This window comes from Arvicanthis niloticus, chromosome 6, assembly GCF_011762505.2.
Source record: "Arvicanthis niloticus isolate mArvNil1 chromosome 6, mArvNil1.pat.X, whole genome shotgun sequence".
Lineage (NCBI taxonomy): Eukaryota > Metazoa > Chordata > Mammalia > Rodentia > Muridae > Arvicanthis > Arvicanthis niloticus.
Genome location: NC_047663.1, coordinates 86,344,952 through 86,365,325, shown reverse-complemented (window position 1 = coordinate 86,365,325; position 20,374 = coordinate 86,344,952). Strand labels below are relative to the sequence as shown.

At 37.4% G+C, this 20,374-nt stretch overlaps 1 protein-coding gene across 2 annotated transcripts in view; it reads right to left on the bottom strand.

The window, feature by feature from the left end:
* Ranbp17 (RAN binding protein 17) overlaps positions 1-20,374 on the bottom strand; it is a 277,019-nt gene that overhangs the window by 98,734 nt on the left and 157,911 nt on the right. The window contains exons 15-17 of one of the 2 annotated variants that reach the window (XM_034507004.2): positions 13,419-13,478; positions 5,494-5,567; positions 4,463-4,543 (exon numbers count right to left, since the gene is read on the bottom strand). In XM_034507004.2, coding sequence (XP_034362895.1) covers positions 4,463-4,543; positions 5,494-5,567; positions 13,419-13,478 — 215 coding nt within the window. The remainder of the gene's footprint in view (positions 1-4,462; positions 4,544-5,493; positions 5,568-13,418; positions 13,479-20,374) is intronic. The other variant, XM_034507005.2, reaches the window with a different exon arrangement.

Genomic DNA, 20,374 nt, shown 5'->3' with positions numbered 1-20,374 from the left:
GATTTCATATTAAAAACATAAATAACTTTAAAAGTCCCACTGTCATTACAAAGTCAAACACATTAACAATTCAGTATCTATAAAATAGCCAATTGCTTTTAAAATCCAAAGCCTTTCAACTGTGGGCACCTGTAAAATCAAAAGAAAATTAAATGCTTTCTTACTTCAAGAGGTAAGAACCAGAACACAGGCACATCAAATCAAAGCAAAATCAAAGGACTCAACGCCTAAGGTCAGGGATTCACTCTTGATCTTCTGGGCTCCTCTAAAGGGCTTGAGTTCCCTCCCTGGCCCCACCCCTGAAACATATACAGCATGTCTTCTAGTTCTGCCTGGATACACTCCACTGCTGCCACTGTTCTTGGTGGTCATCCCATAGTACTGGAATCTCCAAAATGCCGGGGTCTTCTGTTCAACTGGGCTGCATTTTCACCAATTTCCTTTCAAAGGCCTCTGCCTCCTGAGTGCTAGAATTGAAGGTATGCACTACTATCCTTGGCTCACATCATTACTTTTAATGTATAAATTTCTATATAATTAGTATAGAGTTAGATTTTAAAATGTGTTATGTTAGTAAAGCAACTGACCTGGGCCCTTAGAGGAGAAATCTGGATGGAAGGTCAATACTGTTAGAACTGAAAGCGCTGAGGGTGGGGTCTGCTATTACTCTTTGACCCTTGACCCTGTACTTGGCAGATGCCCAGCTGAATTGAAAGAGAACAAGCTACAGTAAATGAAGTGAGTGTAGAAAGAAATTGAAAAGTCACCATTTTAAGGATAAAATCAGATTAAAATCAGCATTGGTGAGTTAGTCAGAAGCCGAAGAAAAAGAATGCTTTTGTTACGTCACAGACATCCCGGGCAGAGCCTTGTGTATATAAGCTACGCATTTACACAGGTGCCCGACTTAGAGACCCCTCATGTTGGTTTCAAGCTTTACTGTTGGATGTTGTGACATGATCAATGATTTTAAAGAAGAGACTCACAATTTTCATTTTGAGTTAGGTCCTAAAAATTTATAAGTGTTTTTTATGATAATACAGAAATTAATGGTTTGGAAACCTGTTGAGAATCAAGGGATAAATTAACAAAGAACCCTTTATGGGGTATATTTTTATTTTAAAATATCTTATTTTTATTTGTGTGCATGACTGTGTGTGTGTGTGTTTGTACATTCTGTATGTATGTGTGCATTGGAGGGCAAAAGAGGGTGCTGGATTCCTTGGTGCTAGAGTTACTAGAATCATAACCTCCTGATATGGGTGTGGGGGATAAAACTCTGGTCCTCATGAAGACTCTTAAGTGTATTAATTACTCATTACTATAAATGTGAGGCCCACAGTGAGAGGCATTACTGCTATCAGCTGGAGTAGATGAGGCACTGCAGCAGAAATCCTAACCAGCTACTCTCCAAGAAAAGGCAAGCTTCAAGTGCAGACGAGCAGAGGAGCAGACTGCAGAACTCAGCAGCGCTCTCCCTTCCCTCCCGGCAGTTAGGTAAGTGCTTGGTTGACCCTACGCCCTCTTTTCCTCCTTCCCCACTCCAGTCACTTGAACAGTCTCAACACTGCTTGCTCAGATAGAAACTAGAATTCTAGATGTGTAAACATTTCAGAGAGGAGAGACCCTCTCAGGCCCTGACCCTGACGGAAGAGGGCTGGACCCAGATGGAGCAGGTTAGCTCTGTGCAAGTTAGCACAAGATACTTGGAATGAAGAATTCTAAATTTTACTTGTGAAAATTTTAATAGTATGGAAAAAAGTTACCTAAATATACTTGCTAAATGCAATATCCATCCATCCATCCATCCATCCACAGCACTTAATCTGATAGGAAAATATGAAAGTTCTCTCAAAAGGGTCTTTGAGTTTAAACATTACAAAGCCTCACTAATTTAGAAGGCTCAGATTAAGCTAACAGTACCTAGGTAGGAAAGAGAAGAGGCTATCTAGTCTTGAAGGCTCAGTTTCCACAGAATCACTTAGGAAGCCAGCTGACCTCTCATCTGTCACAAGATGCCCTATTTAATGCTAACAGAGCTGAATGAAGATGTGCCATGGGAGAAATGCCTGTCTCTCCCATATGTGCCTAGTCACCCCAGAAAAACAGTAAAGAGATAGATTCTCAGCTCCTGGTCAAAGCCTTGCAGAGAGAGGTGCTGGTGTGTGGCCTTATGATGTGATACCAGATATCCAGTTTTGATACTCAAATAAACGTGACCACTACTTTAAGGGAACTTTAGGCTGTTCTATAATTCCTAAAAACAATTTTTGGTAATTTTAATTTCCAAATAAGTGGTCAAATAATCAAAGCTAACAGATTGGTTTTACACATCATAAACACTGAATAACAGCCCCCTGAAGCACACAAAATAGAAACTAAAACCAAAACAACACAAAATATCCCAAAGTGCCAATGGCACACATTAGAATATAGAAAATAAAAAAGGTTTCATAAGATAAAATGGTTTTCACTGACTTGCTAATAATATTTTTAAAATACACTGAGTATCAAAATAAGTGTTTCTATGATTGCAGACCAATAGGTGTTTCTATAGCTTAATAATGCAATTATAATTGTAACAAAAAAGTATTTTAAGATCCCAATTAAAAACCTCGTATAATAATGATATTGGCTAGAACAGCAGAACACACATTAGGTAAGTAGTAACTGCACTGAAATGGATGCAGCAAGCACATATCCCATTATGTAAATGAATTCAAAGATACTTCATGACTGATCAGCTAGAAGGGACATAATGATTTATAATTCAAATAACTGAGCACTGAAATCAAATTGAGCTAATATATATTTCTAAATATGCAAACTTGAAATAATTGTTAAAAAATATAAATCAATGTACCTGCATGGAAATAATTTACATCTGTTACAACCTTTAACCTTTGTCTAATAAATTTTCTGAAAATAAGACTTTTAAAAATTAATTTTGAGAACTATTCAAAAAAATAAATAGCTTGTAAAATAAAAGGTTATGTGTATTTAAAAATAGATAACAAAAAAGTATCTTAATAGTTACCAATAAACTAGGCATTATGCAAGTTATATGAAAATACAAATCAAAGTAATTCAAATATCAATATCAAACTAAAATCAGAGTGAATCAAAACAATAGGTCTGTGCTCTACAACCAAAGCCCTTCTTTCACAGTAATTCACTGTGAAAACCTGGAGAGTTTGCAATACTATGAAGTACTTATAAACCACTTCATATGTTAGAAATAAAGAGTATTTCAGCACCATTATTAGAAAAAAATACAGGTTGAGTTTTTTTAATAAGAAAAAATACATATCTTAAAAAGCCAAAATGACCACTGGAATTGGGTTGTACATCACTTTCCAGTAAAGAGGAAAAACAGCCTAGACAGGTGTAATTTATCATTTTTCTGATTTAATATCAAAGAAATATATTAAAATAATAAAAAGAATCCTGAAATCCTCAAAATTTGTAGTGATAAATAGCCCTCCCTGTCTTTATTGCATTATACCTACTAACAGAAATATTGCATGGTGGATTTTGCCAGACAAGGACGATTATTTTCCAATAAAAAGTTGCATATTAAATTCCAGCACGAAAGTGGGTGTCTAATACTTTGGAAATCTTTTATGGTTTATGGAGGAACACAATCTTAAACTTAACTAATACAAGCATATTCTTGGAACGAAACTACATTAAAGGTTTCCATCCAAAGCTAACCATTTTCAGAATTTGCCCTTATATTCAAACATCAGCTAATCTTACAGGTTAACTAAACCAATGTTTGTTTATTTATTTTGCATAACATCTATGTATCTTACAGCTAAATTATAAGCAACAATCTACATTCTGGCTCTTCTTGGTAGAAATATAATAACTAATCTAATAGGATGATTTCTGGCTTCAAATTTTCTAGGATTTCTAAAGACAAAAATGCAAGCACTGAACATGTAAGAGGAAATCTTAATTTAGAATATGTTTGACAGTAACTGGGTGAGAAAGCCAACAATCAACAAGGTGGTTAAAAGCTCTCTTTCTGTTATTCCTTTGTGTGTCTTAGTTCACTCATGCCACTCACTGGCTGATGAGCACAAGACACTTACTGAGGACGAGGCTTCATGAGGTGGGATGGTTACAGCATGTGACTTTCTTCAAGCTAGTTAAATGCTTCCTTTCAGAAAAAGAAACTTCTGAAAATTATAAAAACTATGGACTGAAACATGTGTGCTACATACTTTATTATGTAATCATTTATTAACCTAGCTTAATATAAACAAACACAATTAGACAGGAATGAATGTATTTATATTCATATCATAGTACACATTTACTATAAACATACATTTATAGATAAGACCAGACAGTTATAAACAGACCAGACAGTTTATTGTAAAATTCTGGAAGACTAGAAGCAAGGGAACTACTTGGCCTGCTGAGTATGTGCACCATGCATACAAGGAAAGGATATCCAACTGAAAGATCACTTAGGAACTGAAGAGTCCTTGAGATTACAGGCTCACATCTTCCCCAGTACTTAAGGTTTGTAACACTAAACATGAAAGAAATGTTTTAAATTGTTAGATAGCTACCTGCATAAGAAGAACCACAGAAACAGAAACATATGTAAGTTAGGAGACTTCAATTACAAAGTGAAAAGCGTGTTCACATTTCAACAGATTTTTTTTTTAAAAAATTCTTATAGCACATATAAACTTTTATACAATTAGTCTATATATAATAAACATTGGCATTGAATTCTATAAGTTTAAAATAGTAAATATTTTAATTTAATTGTAAATAATTCTCTAAATAAGTCAGCCTATAATGTTAAGTGTTTCTTAGAAGAAACAAATCTGGAATCCAGCTAAACAGAATGGAAACAAGAATTATCATCACAAAGGAATTCATGAAGGTGAACCAGTTATTGCCCCAAATGAGTCATCATCTGGGGCTCCAAAACTGATCTACATCCTGGTGTTGACCCAGCTTTGCTCCTGCAAGCAAGATAGGGTTGTCTATGAGACCCACAGCATCCAAGCAGAAGCACGGATGTTGGCTCAACAAGCAATGGTGGATCTGTGAGGAGAAGTCGTTCAGCTCTATAAACACATCTTTGCCAGAGCCAAGGGATGCTCTAGTTTAAGGTGATTACAACTATGGTTTGCAATTAGCTCTTCAGTCATCTTTGAGGTGAGGTGTTTTGTTTTTAATTATAAAGCAAAAAAAAAAAAAAAAAATCCCACCTAACTGAACTATAGTCAATATCTATAAATCTTTTTAGGACAGTGTTATGATATTGTACACTATAATCATGTGGATACCCAGACAAATTATAATACCCTTTAGATGTTGAGTCTTAAGTATGAGAAGCTTTAATGAAGAGCAATGCACACACTAAAAATAAAAGCCAAGATTTTAAGTTAAAATCTTAGTTTCTATAAAGAGATCTAAATACAACAAGATGATATATGAATCAAAACAGGAAAAAAAAATACTTACATTTTCGTCATGAATGTTTCCAGAACATGGTTGTCATCTGTTATTCCTAAGACTTCTGACATACGGGCATACACCTGCATGAAAAATGAAGTGTTAAAAGCTGTATCATTTCATAGGCAGTTTCAAAAGACTACTCAAGTTAGCAAGTCTAAAATTCAAAGATCTGCATCCACACTGAAACAGGGAATGAGTACAGAGCTCATGAATGAGAACAGTGTATCCCTGACTGTGGTACCTTTCCCCGCAGGAAGCACTCCTGCTTTGGAATGTGTACACACTTACACACGAATGGAGTCACACTCATTTTCACCCAGCACAACTCAGAGTTGGGAGACACCTCTTTCTTTTCCATGCCAAAAAATTGGAAAATAGTACTCAACAAAAGAATCTAACATAAACACTTTCTACCTATTTTAGATTTCAGCAAAGCATCAATAAAATTCAAAATAACTCAAGGTTAATGAAAGTGTTCGTACAAAGCGGAGAGTGTAGGTCAGTTACAGACACTCCCTGCAATACTCTCTAGCTGAGACAGAGTCAGCTTTTACTGTGGACAGTGAGACTGAACATTATCACATGAGGATCCTCTGAGCTTCCAAGTGGGCACAGCTGGCTGCAGAGCTTGGGTGTGACATTTCTGTCTCAACCTCAGGCACACTGCATATCTGAACACATAATCCCACTTCAAGTGGTGAAATACCACCAGCAGTCAATGGAACATTCCCTGGGAGCCTGGTGGGATTGTAGGCTATCCTTACCAGACACAGCTGCATGTGATCTCTCTTCTGTCATTTAATCCCCAGGGACTGTATGTCACCTCACCTTCTCTAATCTGTTTATTTACTACATATGACAACTAAGCTTTATTTATACATTAGCTTGATATACTGCCACAGGTCATGGTAAGATAATAAATCACCCAGAGTCAAAGGGTCATACAGGAGAGGAGTGCAGAAGTATTATATTTGAGTTTTAAAAATTATGCAAATCAGAACCTTGTGATACAGATTTTCCATCTGGGTCCTATGTCTGGAAGCCCCTTCCTTAGGCTAGCAAAATGACTGACAGGGAAACAGGGAGAAAAGGAAAGGGTGGCTGGAGAGGGAGGGGGGCTGAAGGGAAGGTGAATGAGGCAGAATGGTGGGAAGAAGCTGGGGCAGAGAGAGGAGAAAGAAAAGTATTATTCAATTTTCCTGTGTCTCTTCTATTGACTTCTGGGCCCTCCACAACAGTATTCCAATGATTATCCAGTGGCTGCTGTGATCATTGTAGGGTCCGAAGATACTGGTGGTGGGAGGGAAAGACGGCACAAGGAACTTAGTCACCATCAATCCTCTCAATTGTTAAGCACAGAGAAGGCTCAAAGGAAGAAAGGTGTATACAAAGGGAACTTCCCCTTAATTTACCATGACCCATGGCCAGGCCAGGAAGATTCAAGTCAAGTCAGTCTTCTTGGAAAAGCTGACATCAATACAACTTTTGGTGTGCAAACTTTTCACTCCTTGACCCCCCAGTACAAACCATTTTCAACTCTTAAGTGTAAGCACTGAAGAACTGAATCATCTCTAGGTTTCTCTGGTTCTTTAGTTTGTCAGCACCAGCCTTCCTCCTCCAAGGCCTTCCTAGTCTTCCAGGCACAGCAAGCTCCATTTTCCTGTGTGTATCTGCTCCGGTTGTCTACCCTGGCCCTTTCACTTTGTGATGTTTAGTTGTCCACCTCTCCCATTTTGCTGGAAGATCCTTTCAGACTGATACTGTGCCCTATATGTTGGCTCAGCATCTATGACAAGTTGTTAATGACTACAACATGTACACTTAATATGTAGTAGAAAAAGCAATGGGTTGGCCTACGGAGACTGTATTACAATGTGAATAATCGAACAATGAAATGTGCACGCTTCCATTTTTGGATATATTGAATTCTGTGGCCAAAAATACGGAAACAGAAAGTTTTATAAAGAACAGCGTGGGTTGTTATTTAATCTGTGGTTATCCAGTGAGATCCTGTATTTAAGACCAATGTGTGAAAGCACACGACAGTGAAGACCTGGCAAGCTACTGTCTGTTCTCTTCTGCTGAACGCTCGTGCAGAGGGCACACACTGTGCTCCTCATCCTGACTGGAATTTGAAAGGCCCTGGTGCTCACCAAGGATGAAAACATGAATGAAGCTACTAGTTCTTCTAGGTCCAGGCACTAGTTTCCCCTCCTGAATTCACAATCATTGTCAAAGACAAAGAAAATGTCCCATAAGTGCTCTAGGCACTGCTAGAAGGTGTTGCTCAGTGACACATGGGATTTTGAAAAGGACATGGCATTACCAAGCGGCCCATTCCTGTGGTATTTTCATCAAATGGTCCTCTTCTTTAAGTTAATTTTAGTTAACTTCTTGTTTTGGATCATCGATGACCACTCTGTACTTCTGTAAAAGGAAAACTTACATCCCAAGACTTTTCACTGTGTCATGGTGAAGAACCTAGTAACTAAAGTGCTATCTTTGAAAACTGAGGATCCCACCAGCAGGGTGTTTGTTTGTTTGTTTTTTCCTGTTGGGAGAGTCTGCTAGGCAGGCAGGCAGGTCTGTCATGCTCTGCTGTCAAAACAGTTTCTGAAAGCATCGGATCTGAGGCAGTACCATGCAAGAGCAAACAGTCAACACTGGCACAGGCAGTGCTTTACCCACAATCCTCCTTGTAACCTGCACCATTCCTTTTAGCATCCATTAGCTTTGATCCCCATTATCCCATCTAGAGCTGTGTCAACGCTTCTGTCCTCCGGGACTTCTCTCCACTACCAGGATCTGACAGTCAAGCCAGAGTACTAAACAGGATCATTACCTCCTAAATCCACTTATCTGATCTACTGAATAGTAAATTGAAAAGCTCATTAAGAGCAACAATCTGATTTGTTTTCACATGTGACAGGGTCATTTAAAATCAATGTATGATTACAACATTTCTCTTAAAAGACTGCCTCACAGCTCAGGACTCACATCATTCAGAGAACATGAAGTTAATATAAAAACATCCTCTAACATTTAGAATTTAATCATGTGATATGCAAACACTATTTAAGAGGTAAGATATAACTTGCCCAATGAGGTGTATGTACAAAGCTGTCCATCATAAAGCACCAGTCCAAAAAAAAAAAAAAAAAAAAAAGGTTTCTATTGAAAACAAACCTGATATAATATTCAGAGTTCTGAACACTTCCTACAACATTTATCACTTCAAAATAAAAATTTATTTTAAAAATAAATTTTACCAAAATATGTTTATGATAACAAGAAGAAACCACATCACAGAATTCCTTTCCAGGAGGCATAGAGAATTAAGGGGAGACAACAGCACACACAACTAGCTTTTGATTTCGGAAACTAGTAAGGTCATTTGATTCTAATGACACACATGAAAATACTGAAGAAATACATAATTAAGGTCAGGCATGGTGGCAAATGCCTCTAACCCCAACTGTCAAACAGAGGCAGAAGATTTTGAGTTGGAGGATAACTTGGGTTATACACAAAGACTACTTCAAAACACTTAAGCCACTGCCACAGCTACTAAAAGAGAAAGACTAAGTCACCAGTTCTTCTTCCAAGGTTGATAATACAATGACAACCAACACACACTCACGCCTTTGGTTTGTGTTTTATACAGAGACATGTGCTTTGAAAACAGGCGTTTCCTGCCTCAGCCTTCCTTTGTTTCCCCCTTCAGTATGCCTGAGAGCAACTGTGCCCATCACTTCACTAACGCCTATTAAATTCATGATCAAATACATATTTTTGACAATTCTACTTGTATTTTTTTTTTTTTTTGACCCAGGATCTCATATTTAAAATCCCATTCACTAAGCATGGGAATTACCAAACTATTGCTGTATAAAACATGGTGTGGTTTTAAAGCTTAAGTGTTTCCTGGAGAAAGCTTTCTCATATATTAGAAGATCTTTCTTTTTTGGAAACTTGGGTGCAACCATAGTTTCAAGTCTATTATAGATACTTTTAATATCATCTGATAATTATGATCCTGGAGTGTCAGTTTTTCATGTGAATAAAAGTTTCACCAATCATTTAAGTATGTGCTCTTGAAAGGGAGGGGAAATGTCTGCTCAGCAGTCCTAAGAACATCATGAACTCAGCAAAAGAAAGAATAGGCTTTGGTTCTAAAGACATTTAGATTCCGTTTCTGAATCTGCCACTGACTAGGTGTCCCTGAAGGGGGCAGAGACCTGAAAATGCATCTGTGGCTTCCTTCATCACCCTCTTGCTGAAACTGGAGCATGCTCATTTTTGCTATCCAGTTTGCCCTGGGGATTCTCAGTATCCTGCCTGCCTGGCTTTTACGTGGGTTTTGGGTAATCCAAATTTTTCATGCTGTGTAGCAACTGCTTTACCTACTAAGCCATTTCTCCAGCACTTATGGAGATTTTAATAGCACAAAGATAACCATCAAAACCAATAATCCTTTGAAATCTGCATTGGTAATTCTAAAATCTTTGTCTATACTGAACCAAGTAACACATTCTGTTTGTTAAAGGGCTAAAACAAGGACTTCAGTGTTTCATGACACAGACCATTCAGTTCTCCCCATGTCCTTCCCTTCTGTCTGTGGTGCTGGGAGTAGAACACAGACCTCATGTAGGCTGAGAGCTTCGCCACTGCTCTTGGCACAGCCTGCTCAACACCAATTCTTACTTCTAAACAGTAGCTGCCTCAGAAGCTAGCAAGTGCCCATTTTAACTGTCAGACAGAAACAGTTCATGAAATATATGAAATTTACAGAAAAGTCAGAAATTGTCATTACAGTTTGAAAATACATGTTACTAAAAATTCATTTTAATAAATTCTTGTTTCTTTTAAAGTTCAGGAAGGAGTGTTTGCATGTGAATATACTACTTCAGAGTGTATTCAGGTGTACTTGCAGCACACCTCCGCCTTCTGAGCTCCTCTAATGGGGGATGTCACTCGTGCTTTTACAGGCAGAGAGATTCAACCATCCTTTCATTTTTTGGCTTTCTTCAATAATCTTATAAACAATTTTCAAAGGAGTCAAATTAGACAACCAGAAAAGGAAATCAAAAGAAAACTAGCAACAAGACATTTGGCCTTAATTTAATAAAGAGTAGAAGCAAAGCCTACATTAATTTTTAAACTGTTCCCCCACCCCCAACCTGATACTCGGAATTGGGTATCTGCTGCATTCTGATTATAAGTTGCAAGAAGCTAATTATGTCAATCCTTACATCTCAAGTAGATTACAGAACTGGGAAACCCAGAATGTTAGTTCCTAGAGGTTGATGGATATAATGACAGTCACAGAGATTCAATAACAGCCCTCTGTGAGATGTACTCAGAGGCACCACATGAAACAAATTACAAACAATGACAATCTCTCATTGTGTGCAAATATGAGAATAAAAAGAAACCCAGTTCTGTAGGTTTTCATATGAGCTGTTATAATGAATTAAGATTTTTGTATAATGAATTTTCAGAAAATTACAGGGAGTTAATACATGTAGGTACTCTATAGATGTTTAAGATGTTACACTGTCTCAAGGGCATCAGCATATTGTGCACAGTGCTGTGGAAATCAACAGCAGACTCCTGCCGTCAGGTGATACACCTTCTTTGAACCACCTAATTTTCATAAACTTACATCAAATATCATGAAATTGGTAACATAACCCATCCCCAATTGGATTTTAAAGCACTGTCGTAATTTACCGTAGTGACTTATCAGTTAAGGCTTTGACTTGTAACTTGAAAAACCTGTGCTCGACAGTACCCACATGGAGACAGTGCCCTGCACAGGACAGTATCTGTTAAATAAAGGTGTTCCTGTTAGTTAGGAAAGGATTCAGGACTGGAGCATGGAGTCAGTGCTCACAGGACAAAGGCATTAGTATTACTTAGGAAAGGACTTGGAACTTTGACATGGAACTATATATTGTGAATAAGAAAGCAATCTCCATATTTCTGTCTTGTACTCAATCAGTCCTTTCTATAAGAGGACTCTGTTAAGATGAAAGGTGCTGGTAGAGGAATGAGGTAGAGTGACCTAATACAGCATTTAATTATGTAGCTGAACCATTTGGAAGAATGGACACTGAACTCTTTCATCGACATGTGAAACTGACTAAAAAGGGAACATCATAATAAACATCATTATAGCAAGAAATTAACGGTACAAACACCATTGTTGCATATTAAATATGTAACCATAGTGATGTTGAATAAGATCTATATTAATCTTAGCTAACCTTGCCATAGCATTTAACATAAAATTACTAAATATAGGATTGAAATTAGGACAAAGAAATCCTTTGGCAGAATTTAACTTAAAACCATAGTTTAAGTTGGGAACTACCTGGCAATGGCAGAGCCAGCTGCTGCCTTGGTCAGAGGACCTGAAAGTATCTGTCAGAGAAAAGCCAGTGAGGAAGTGTCATATGAATGTTAAATCGGTACTGCAACAAGACTATCTGAACCCACCATCTGTGGTGACCATCTTCCTAAGGGGACATGGACCTAGGAAATCGCTTAAGAAGCATTCTCAATCTGCTTGAATAACCTATTGTCTAAGGAAACTTGGAGCAACCACTCTGGCCTCACATTCCCTTTGCTTCACATCCTGTGGCAGAGCATGAGCTCAGCAGGCTGGGGTGCAGGGTTGCCTGCTGCTTGTGATAATCCCCTCTCCCAGTAGGGGCCTCCACTGATGCATGGCTAAGAACATGCTTCCTCTTTTGCTTGCATCCCAGTGGGGTTCCCATTCCTGACACGGGCCCAAATCCAGACTGATAAAGGAAGGTGGAAAAGTGAAGAGAGCTTCAGAGGCTGCCAGAGATTCCCAGGACACATGTCTAAATAGTCATTTATTGGGCAGAGAAGTGCATATTGGTCATGTGAAAATGCGTAAGACTGGTAATTTTGGAGAGTCTTTCCTTTCTGCCCCCACAACCAGAGCTAAGGTCTAACTACCACCTGTTCAACAGAATCTGGCTGTTTGCCTCTTTTTCCTTCTGGGAGCCACTGACTAAGAATCTTCACCAGCATGAACCTAATGTCTCCCGACAGGCTGTCCCTAGCCAAGAGGGACCCGGGTGGAGTGCACCAGTTATTGGTCACAGGATACACAGCTCACAGAGACTCCTGTGGTGTAGCCAGCTGAAAGCCAACCAGAGAAGATGAAGAGTACATTTGTCTTGACACAGCTTTGCTCTTGCTGGCTGCCAATTCACTCCATGTCTGGAGCCGAGCTTCTGTTACACCAGTCTTCTGTGGATAAAGCCACGCTAAAATTCTAGGCACTATTTTTCCAAACCCATTGAAAAAATTACAAACAATGTTATGGCAAAAGAATAATGCTTGGCTGGAATGTTTGAGAGCATGGACTGAAAGAGGCAATTTATCCATTTAAAGGTTTACTTACGATAAAGGTTTTGTGTTATAACAAAATCTTTTATCACCAAGCCTATAGGATGGTACGGTCAGATTTTAAAGGAACAAAGTTACTGTATAAAGTTTGTGAGAGGATAAGAGCAGAGGTGAGAAACTGAGAAGCAAAGAATTTTGTTTACTCCTCATGCTTCTAGGTGTCAGCCAGAAATGCACTCTTACACAGGTGTGTCCTAATCACTATCTAGTAAAACTTACCCTATCAGGTATTAGGACTCAGAAATATTAGAATCAAGAATCCTAGATTGCTTTCACAGTAACTACAGTCTTTACAGCTAGTCTTACTAATGAGGTGACTACTGACTATTTGGCTGTAAGCCCTAGATACAGTATATAGAAAGGAGTGAAGCCAATACAGTGCTCCCTGCTCCTGTGTGCATGTGTCTACCTTAGTAACCTGGAATTGTTGTGAGACAAGCATACAGACAGGTGAGCCCATCACCATAACCAGTTACTCAACTCACCTTAACTATTTTCCAAGCCTTCTCTGGAACTCTGGAAACATCATTCTTCGGGCGTACAACCTAAAAAGCACAGAGTTTATGGACCTGCCACCTGATGTCAGATATGAGAGAAGAGTAGTAAGCCTTCCCAATTTCAGGTACAAGAAAGAAATGGCTCAGATGTCTATTGTTGTCACTTCAAATATTCTTGTGACTTTGACTGAGACATTCTGGAACTTAGAGGCATGGTTACGTCATTTTCAAACTCTGAATATGACTATATGAATTATGATGGGTTTGTTGAAGTAGAATAATTCCAAAATAATTCAAAAATCAATTATTCAGGGCTAGCTCTAAAAAAGGAACAAATGATGGCGGCAGACCTATTTAAGGAATCATTAAATATGAACTGCCGATTTCCAGGAGGCACTGGCACTGAGCAAACAGGGCACGTGCAGCTAATGGTGTCAGTGTCCAAGTCACCTCCTGATGGCCAGAACCACATTTAAAACCAACAAACTCAACTGTTAAGCCATAAAAAAAAAAAAAAAAAAAAAAAAAAAATAAGAAGGGTAGAATCATAGTGAATCTTCTGCATTTAATCCAAATTCTTGTCTACATGTCTACCCAATCCTCTGAAAAAGCATATCTCCTTGTAGTTGTAGTGGGTCTAAGACAATTACTCAGAAGTAATCTCTACTTTTCAATATCTTTGTTTAATTTACATGATTCTCTAGTTTTATTTTTATTTTTACATTCTTTCTCTGAAACTATGTCCCATTTCCTATATTCAAAAGCAGTGTCTGTAACTCCCTCCCTCCTATTAAAAGACACTTAATTCTTGATCCTTTATGTGTAGGAGGAAATCTGTGACATGGTAAAGAATAAAATAAAAATCCAGACATGAAAACCATCAGCAACATTCACATCTTTTACTGGGTCAAGTATGCTTTTGTTTTTAGACTGAGTTTCAAGTGGACAAAGCAGATCATGAACTTGCTATGTAGTAAATAAACGGATCCTTCTGTTTCCACTTCTAGAGTGCTTAGATTATAGACATGTACCACTATGGCTGGCTTTATGTGGTACCAGGGGCTTAAGTTCAGGGCTTTCTCATGCTAGGCAAGTGTTACATAAACTACGCTACATTCCCAGCCCTTATTACATAGTTAAAAAGGCCCTTTGTTTCATTCTCAATTATTCTAGTATTGTAGCCTAATAAATGAAAACTACCTTCAACTTAGAGCAGGTAATATTTGCAATAACAATCTAAAATCTGTTTCTGTCTTTTGAAATTATTTATAGACATGCAAAAGCCCAACTGGTGAACCATAATAGTACATGGTGCTCAGGAAACATTTTCTTCTGTCAGTAAGAAAACAAAAATGACCAAAATTTACTGAGTACATACTTTTAAGGTAATTTCAACCAGGAGGAAACACACAAATAATGTGCAGTGTAACTCACATGAGGCTTTGATTGAGAATCTATTACTTACTAGCCTTGTAGTATGGTTCAGAGAGTCACTCAAAATTATTTTATTTAATGAATTAATTCTACAACTCTAAATTACTTCTTTACTGTCTCCATTCTTATCTATATAAGAATACAAAAATATAATGTAATAAATAACAGTATGTGAGGGTGGAGAGATGGCTCGGGTTAATTAAGAGCACTCACTGTTCCTTCCAAAGGACCTGGTTTCAGTTCCCAGGACATGTGGTGGCTAAAACCCATCTAACTCCAGTTCCAGGGGATCCAACACACTCTTGATCTCTGAGGGCACACATACATACACACAAACACTCCTATATATGAATCAATCTAAAACAATCAAAAAAAAAATCACTAGGTAGGAGGCTAGAAGGCTAGTTGGGAGATAGGTTCTAAAGTTCAAGACTTGTGGGGCTCAGCCAACTATACAGTGATTACAGTAATTAAGCCAGTTAACCTCTGAAGCTTGGCCTCTTAACTTTAGGATGAGGATGTATATGGGACTTAATTTTCACTGGCTGTTTGAAAGGATTAAAGTAGTAAATGTATACAGAGTATGCAAGCCAGTCCTGACACAGTACAATTCTTATGTGCCTAAGCTGCTCTTACTACATCTCATATGCTGAAATGACAATCCCTTTCACTTGATCTGGATCGGATGCTGAAAAATAGTGGTGCATTTTAAGATATTTGGGAGGAACTTCAGTAATGGTTAAACTAGCGTGGTTCCAAGAGAGAGGCCATACCTCATCTGCAACGGCTCTGCAGGTGCAGCAGCAAGAAAAGCACGGAGGAAGAAGTGGGAGGAGAACAGCATGGCAGCCCACGCTGTCAACGGCAGGCTTGCCTACATCACCTGTCACTGCTGGCCAGCTAGGACCACTGCTTTAACTTGTTGTTGAAGAAATACAATTCCAGTGGGAAATAATTACTATGGGGATGAAGTCATGATGTTAGTTTTGTTCAGACACAATGAAACTGATCATGCCTAAAACCTGTCCTTACACGATAGGTCACACGACAGAGGAAAGCAAGCTGGGCTACTTTAGAGTAGGAAGATTTTGTAAAATGATGATTTAAAAAGAGCTAGTTAAAAAAAAAAGCTAAATGAAAAAGTTAAAAATTCATCTAAGTGTTTAAGCTGTGGGGAAAAATCTTAATACAGGCTGGAATGTGATGTGAGATGAAGCTGCAGTCTCAACCCTTTCCTAGGCATTCTCATTCTACAGTAACTGAAAATGAAGAAGTCAAAACCCAAACCATGAAGACATTCTGTTACTATATAGTGCTTAGCTTTAAGAAGGTTGGAATGTGTTAGGATGGCTGTACCTCCCCGCAGTCGTGGCATTATGGTCCATGTTTACAGGGACAAATGCCCAGATAAAAAAGACAGTCTTATATTTGTACCACAAAGAATGAAAACATTCCTAATGAGACAACAAAGTTGGCCAAAGGGAGCAAGGAAGGAAGTGGTTACCAAAACTTGGAGTTTGGAAATGACAGTAAGTGTTTGAAAAGCAAAAGTTTTTGAAGAATTGAAGAATCACAATTCTTGCTGGGTGGTGGTGGCCCATTCCTTTAATCCAAGGACTGGGGGGTAGGACTAGGTGGTTGGGGGCAGCATGGTCTACAGACTGCATTCCAAGACAGCCAGGGCATCACAGAGCCCTGTCTTGAAAAACAATAAGGAAAACAGAAAAGAAAACAAAGCAAAACAAAACAAAACAAACAAACAAAAACAAAAAAAACGAAAAAAAAAAAAACCCAAAAACAAACAAAGAAAAAACCCAAAGAATTGTAGTTCTTAGCAAATGTAAAGCCACAGGTAGACTAAGGTATCTGGCATATGTTAGCAGTTTCTTTTTGTTATGTGTACATGTTGGTGATTGTGTGACTTTATGGGCACCACTTGCATGCATGACACCATGAAGCAAATGAGGGTACTAGATGCCCTGAAAGTGGAGTTACAGACAGTTGTGAGCCACTGTGTGGGTTCAGAGAAATGAACTGGGTTTTCTGCAAGAGCATCAAGAATTCTTAACCACTGAGCCACCTCTCCAGCCTGATGGTTTAGCAGTTTTTATCATTTTATAATTTTGTCATTAAGTTTCCAAATAAACTTACTGGGTTAGAGAAATTTTCCATGGAAATGCATTTCCAATTTTGTAATGGTAATCAATCAGAACATACAATCTACATCTATATCACAGAAACTTGTTTCAAAGCCAACTTGCTTAGCATCTATTCAGTAAAGCAAGGGATACTGGCACTAGGGAGCCACACAGGCCTAGGGGAAAACAAAATCCCAATAAGTATGCCAAATGTGTTTTTATATTTCAAGACTCCTTCAACAGAAACATTATGGGAGATAAAAATTAGGGAAACACTGAACTTAACTAATTTAAAATGTTGAAAAAAATATTTTGCATTTATGTTTTATAACCAACTGCTTTTCCCACATTTGTCCCAAGGCAGCAGATGAAGCTCTATACCCACCACTGCTAATACTAGCAATTGGAACATGCTCTTTGGCAAGGCAGAAATAAGATAATTGTTCAACATAGGCTGGCTTTTCAGAAATACTGGAAGCATTGCCTGTAATTATAGACATCTGTCACTGCTAGCCACTCAGTACTAACCCTGACATCAATATACAAGCATAGCACTAAACTGCCCGCAGGCATAGCAATGGAGACCAGATACGCTCGGCAGGCAATCATCCACTTCATCCAAGCTATCTGTCAAAGGCTCCCAACCACAGTCGCGCTTACATTCTGTATCCTTAGGATAATATGTTGATTTATTTTAGGTTCTCTAATATTTACAGTCTGGGCCATCTACTAAAATAAAGAAACAAAACTTATGGCTAATGGAGGCAGTTACTGTTCACAGTCATCATGAAAGGTCATAGCTCAGCCCTCAAATGTTGAAAATTGATGGCAGCTTTAACCATGGGCCATCATACAGATGTTTCCTTTTGTAGAGGCAATTATTTTCAATAGCAATTCAAAATGGTAAATACAATCTTTTATCAGTAAGTATGTTCTCACACTGATCTAATAGAAATGCTCATATTTTAAAGCATTTTTTGAGACATAACCATGAGTTTCAATGTTACACATGGAAGAATCTAGACTGTAACTTTGGGTTTAGCTTAACAAATAAACCCTTATCTTGCACTTAAAAATATGTATACATACCAAATATATATTTGGTATGTATACATATACAAATACACACAAATACAATATATACACAATTTGTATATACACATATACAAAAACACACACACACGTGGTATGGTGAATAAAACCTAGTAAATGATATTGAAGAATAAAATACTGATATAATTTTGCTCTGTATAAAAACTCATAAAAATATACACGCACAAGTACGTTTGTATTTTTGGAAGCCCAAAGACACACTGTAGCTTTAAACACCACTCTTTTTCTCTACTACATTTTAGCAGCTTTGGACACAAATAGAAAATTATTAGACATTTAGGCTAATTAGGAGTTAAGACTTACAATTACTATGTGTTACAAAGATCTCAGATATTTCTTGGTGTGATCAGCAGCAGCCTAGACTGAAGAAAAACTATTAATTACAGAAAGACAGTTAGCTTACAAGTGAGCTGCATTTTAAAAACCTCCTTTAAAATACAATTGCTAAATGCCTTACAGTGCTGTAATGTGAGACAGGTTCAAATCTTATTACTTCACTGAAATTAAAACCTAAGTTTTAATACTGCTCAAGTCGAACAATGATTCCACACTTTATTGCTTTTGAAATCCCTTGATGATCATAGGAAAAAATGCCCCGGAGAAAAAAAGACTGTTTTCGATAAACAGAAAATACAGTTTGCACTCTTAGCCTCTTTGTCATCACAAAAAAAGGATTTAATGCCAATTCTTTAAAAAAAGACTTTTCCCCCACAAAATGTGCACCTTGTGTGCCATTTGTAAAATCAGTTCACTTTCTTTTATTTATTACTGCAGCGCGGCAAGGCAATAAAGCAGCTACCGATAGCTAATAAATTACATGCCTTTTAAAACAATTCTCTTGCTACAGAAACATGTAACTACAAAGGTTTCCATTTACATGGTACAGCACATGAAATGTCTATATTTGTGTCCTATTAACCATCTTAGCCAATGTGTACTCTTGCCAAACACCTGATAGGAAAAATAGTATAATCTACAAATGTCTACAACACATAGTAAAAGCTGTTCATAAAAATCTATACTTTCCATTGAAACCTTCTAAAAACTCTTCTAAAATAAACATTAAAGTATTATTTTTTTGTACCAAAGATATTTAAGGCTTTCTAGCTAGGATTAATTTAAACTTTGCTCAGTTACTGAGTGCCAAGACATTATTTTTTTCTAATTTATGCTCCTAAGATAATGCCTTTTTTTTAAAAAAAAAAATATAGCTCCCAGCAGTAACCTAAAACACATTTAAAATAGTGAGATTTCTGGATTTAAGACAAAGTGTGCACTTGGTTCATATACAGTGTATTTATAAGAAGCTAGCAGTGTGATTACATAGTGTTCATATCAAATGCATTTTAGCTCACCACTGTTTCTCTCTCACACATATAGTACACATTTTAAATTATGGTCACATAGTCACAAAAAGTGCCATGAAACTTTACTTTTTTAAGTAATTTTTAATTTCCGTATCTCTGGTTCTTCTGTGTACAAATCAGATAGGGATATCTATATTCCAATTCCAGGACTCACTTGTTAAATTATAAGAGTGTTTACGTAACACTCTCACCCTCTAGCCTCATGATAAGAACTTGTATATGAGGTAATGTGCTGTTTATAAACTATTCATCTTCTCTATCTCCTGTAATAGTTATAATATCTGTGGCTTTTTTTGCTCTATACCAACAACATTTTAACTTTGTTTAATTATGTATGATAAATATTTCTTCAAATTTTAAGCACAAACAGCTCAGCTCCACTTCATCTCTTCTTCAAGAGTTTACATTCCTTAGCAGTCTGCATTCCTACCTTCTTTCTTTTGAATTAGTATAATTATTATGATTAATAATTAGGACCTTGTGGAAGATTTACAAATTTTTAATTGATTTATCTCTGTGTGCGTGCACATGGTATGTGGCAGAGTGGGGGCACAAGTGGGATGGTGTGTGTGTGGAGGAGGAGGGCACCTTTCAGAAGGGGGACTCAGGTGTCAGGCTTGCATCCTAATATCTGTTAGATGCTGAGCCATCTTTTGGCCAGGTAAATGTTTTTAAAGAATTCAATAAAGTGAGTTTATTTCAAAGCATGTTATGTAGAAAGTAATCATTACTCTCAGTAATAATGATAGTCTATTACATCTACATTTTCCTATGTACATATATATATGTATATATTCCTATGTGTGTGTATATATATATATATATATATATATATGTTTATAATTATAAATATACTCAACTTGTTTTTACTGTTTTTAATAGTAAATGCTCA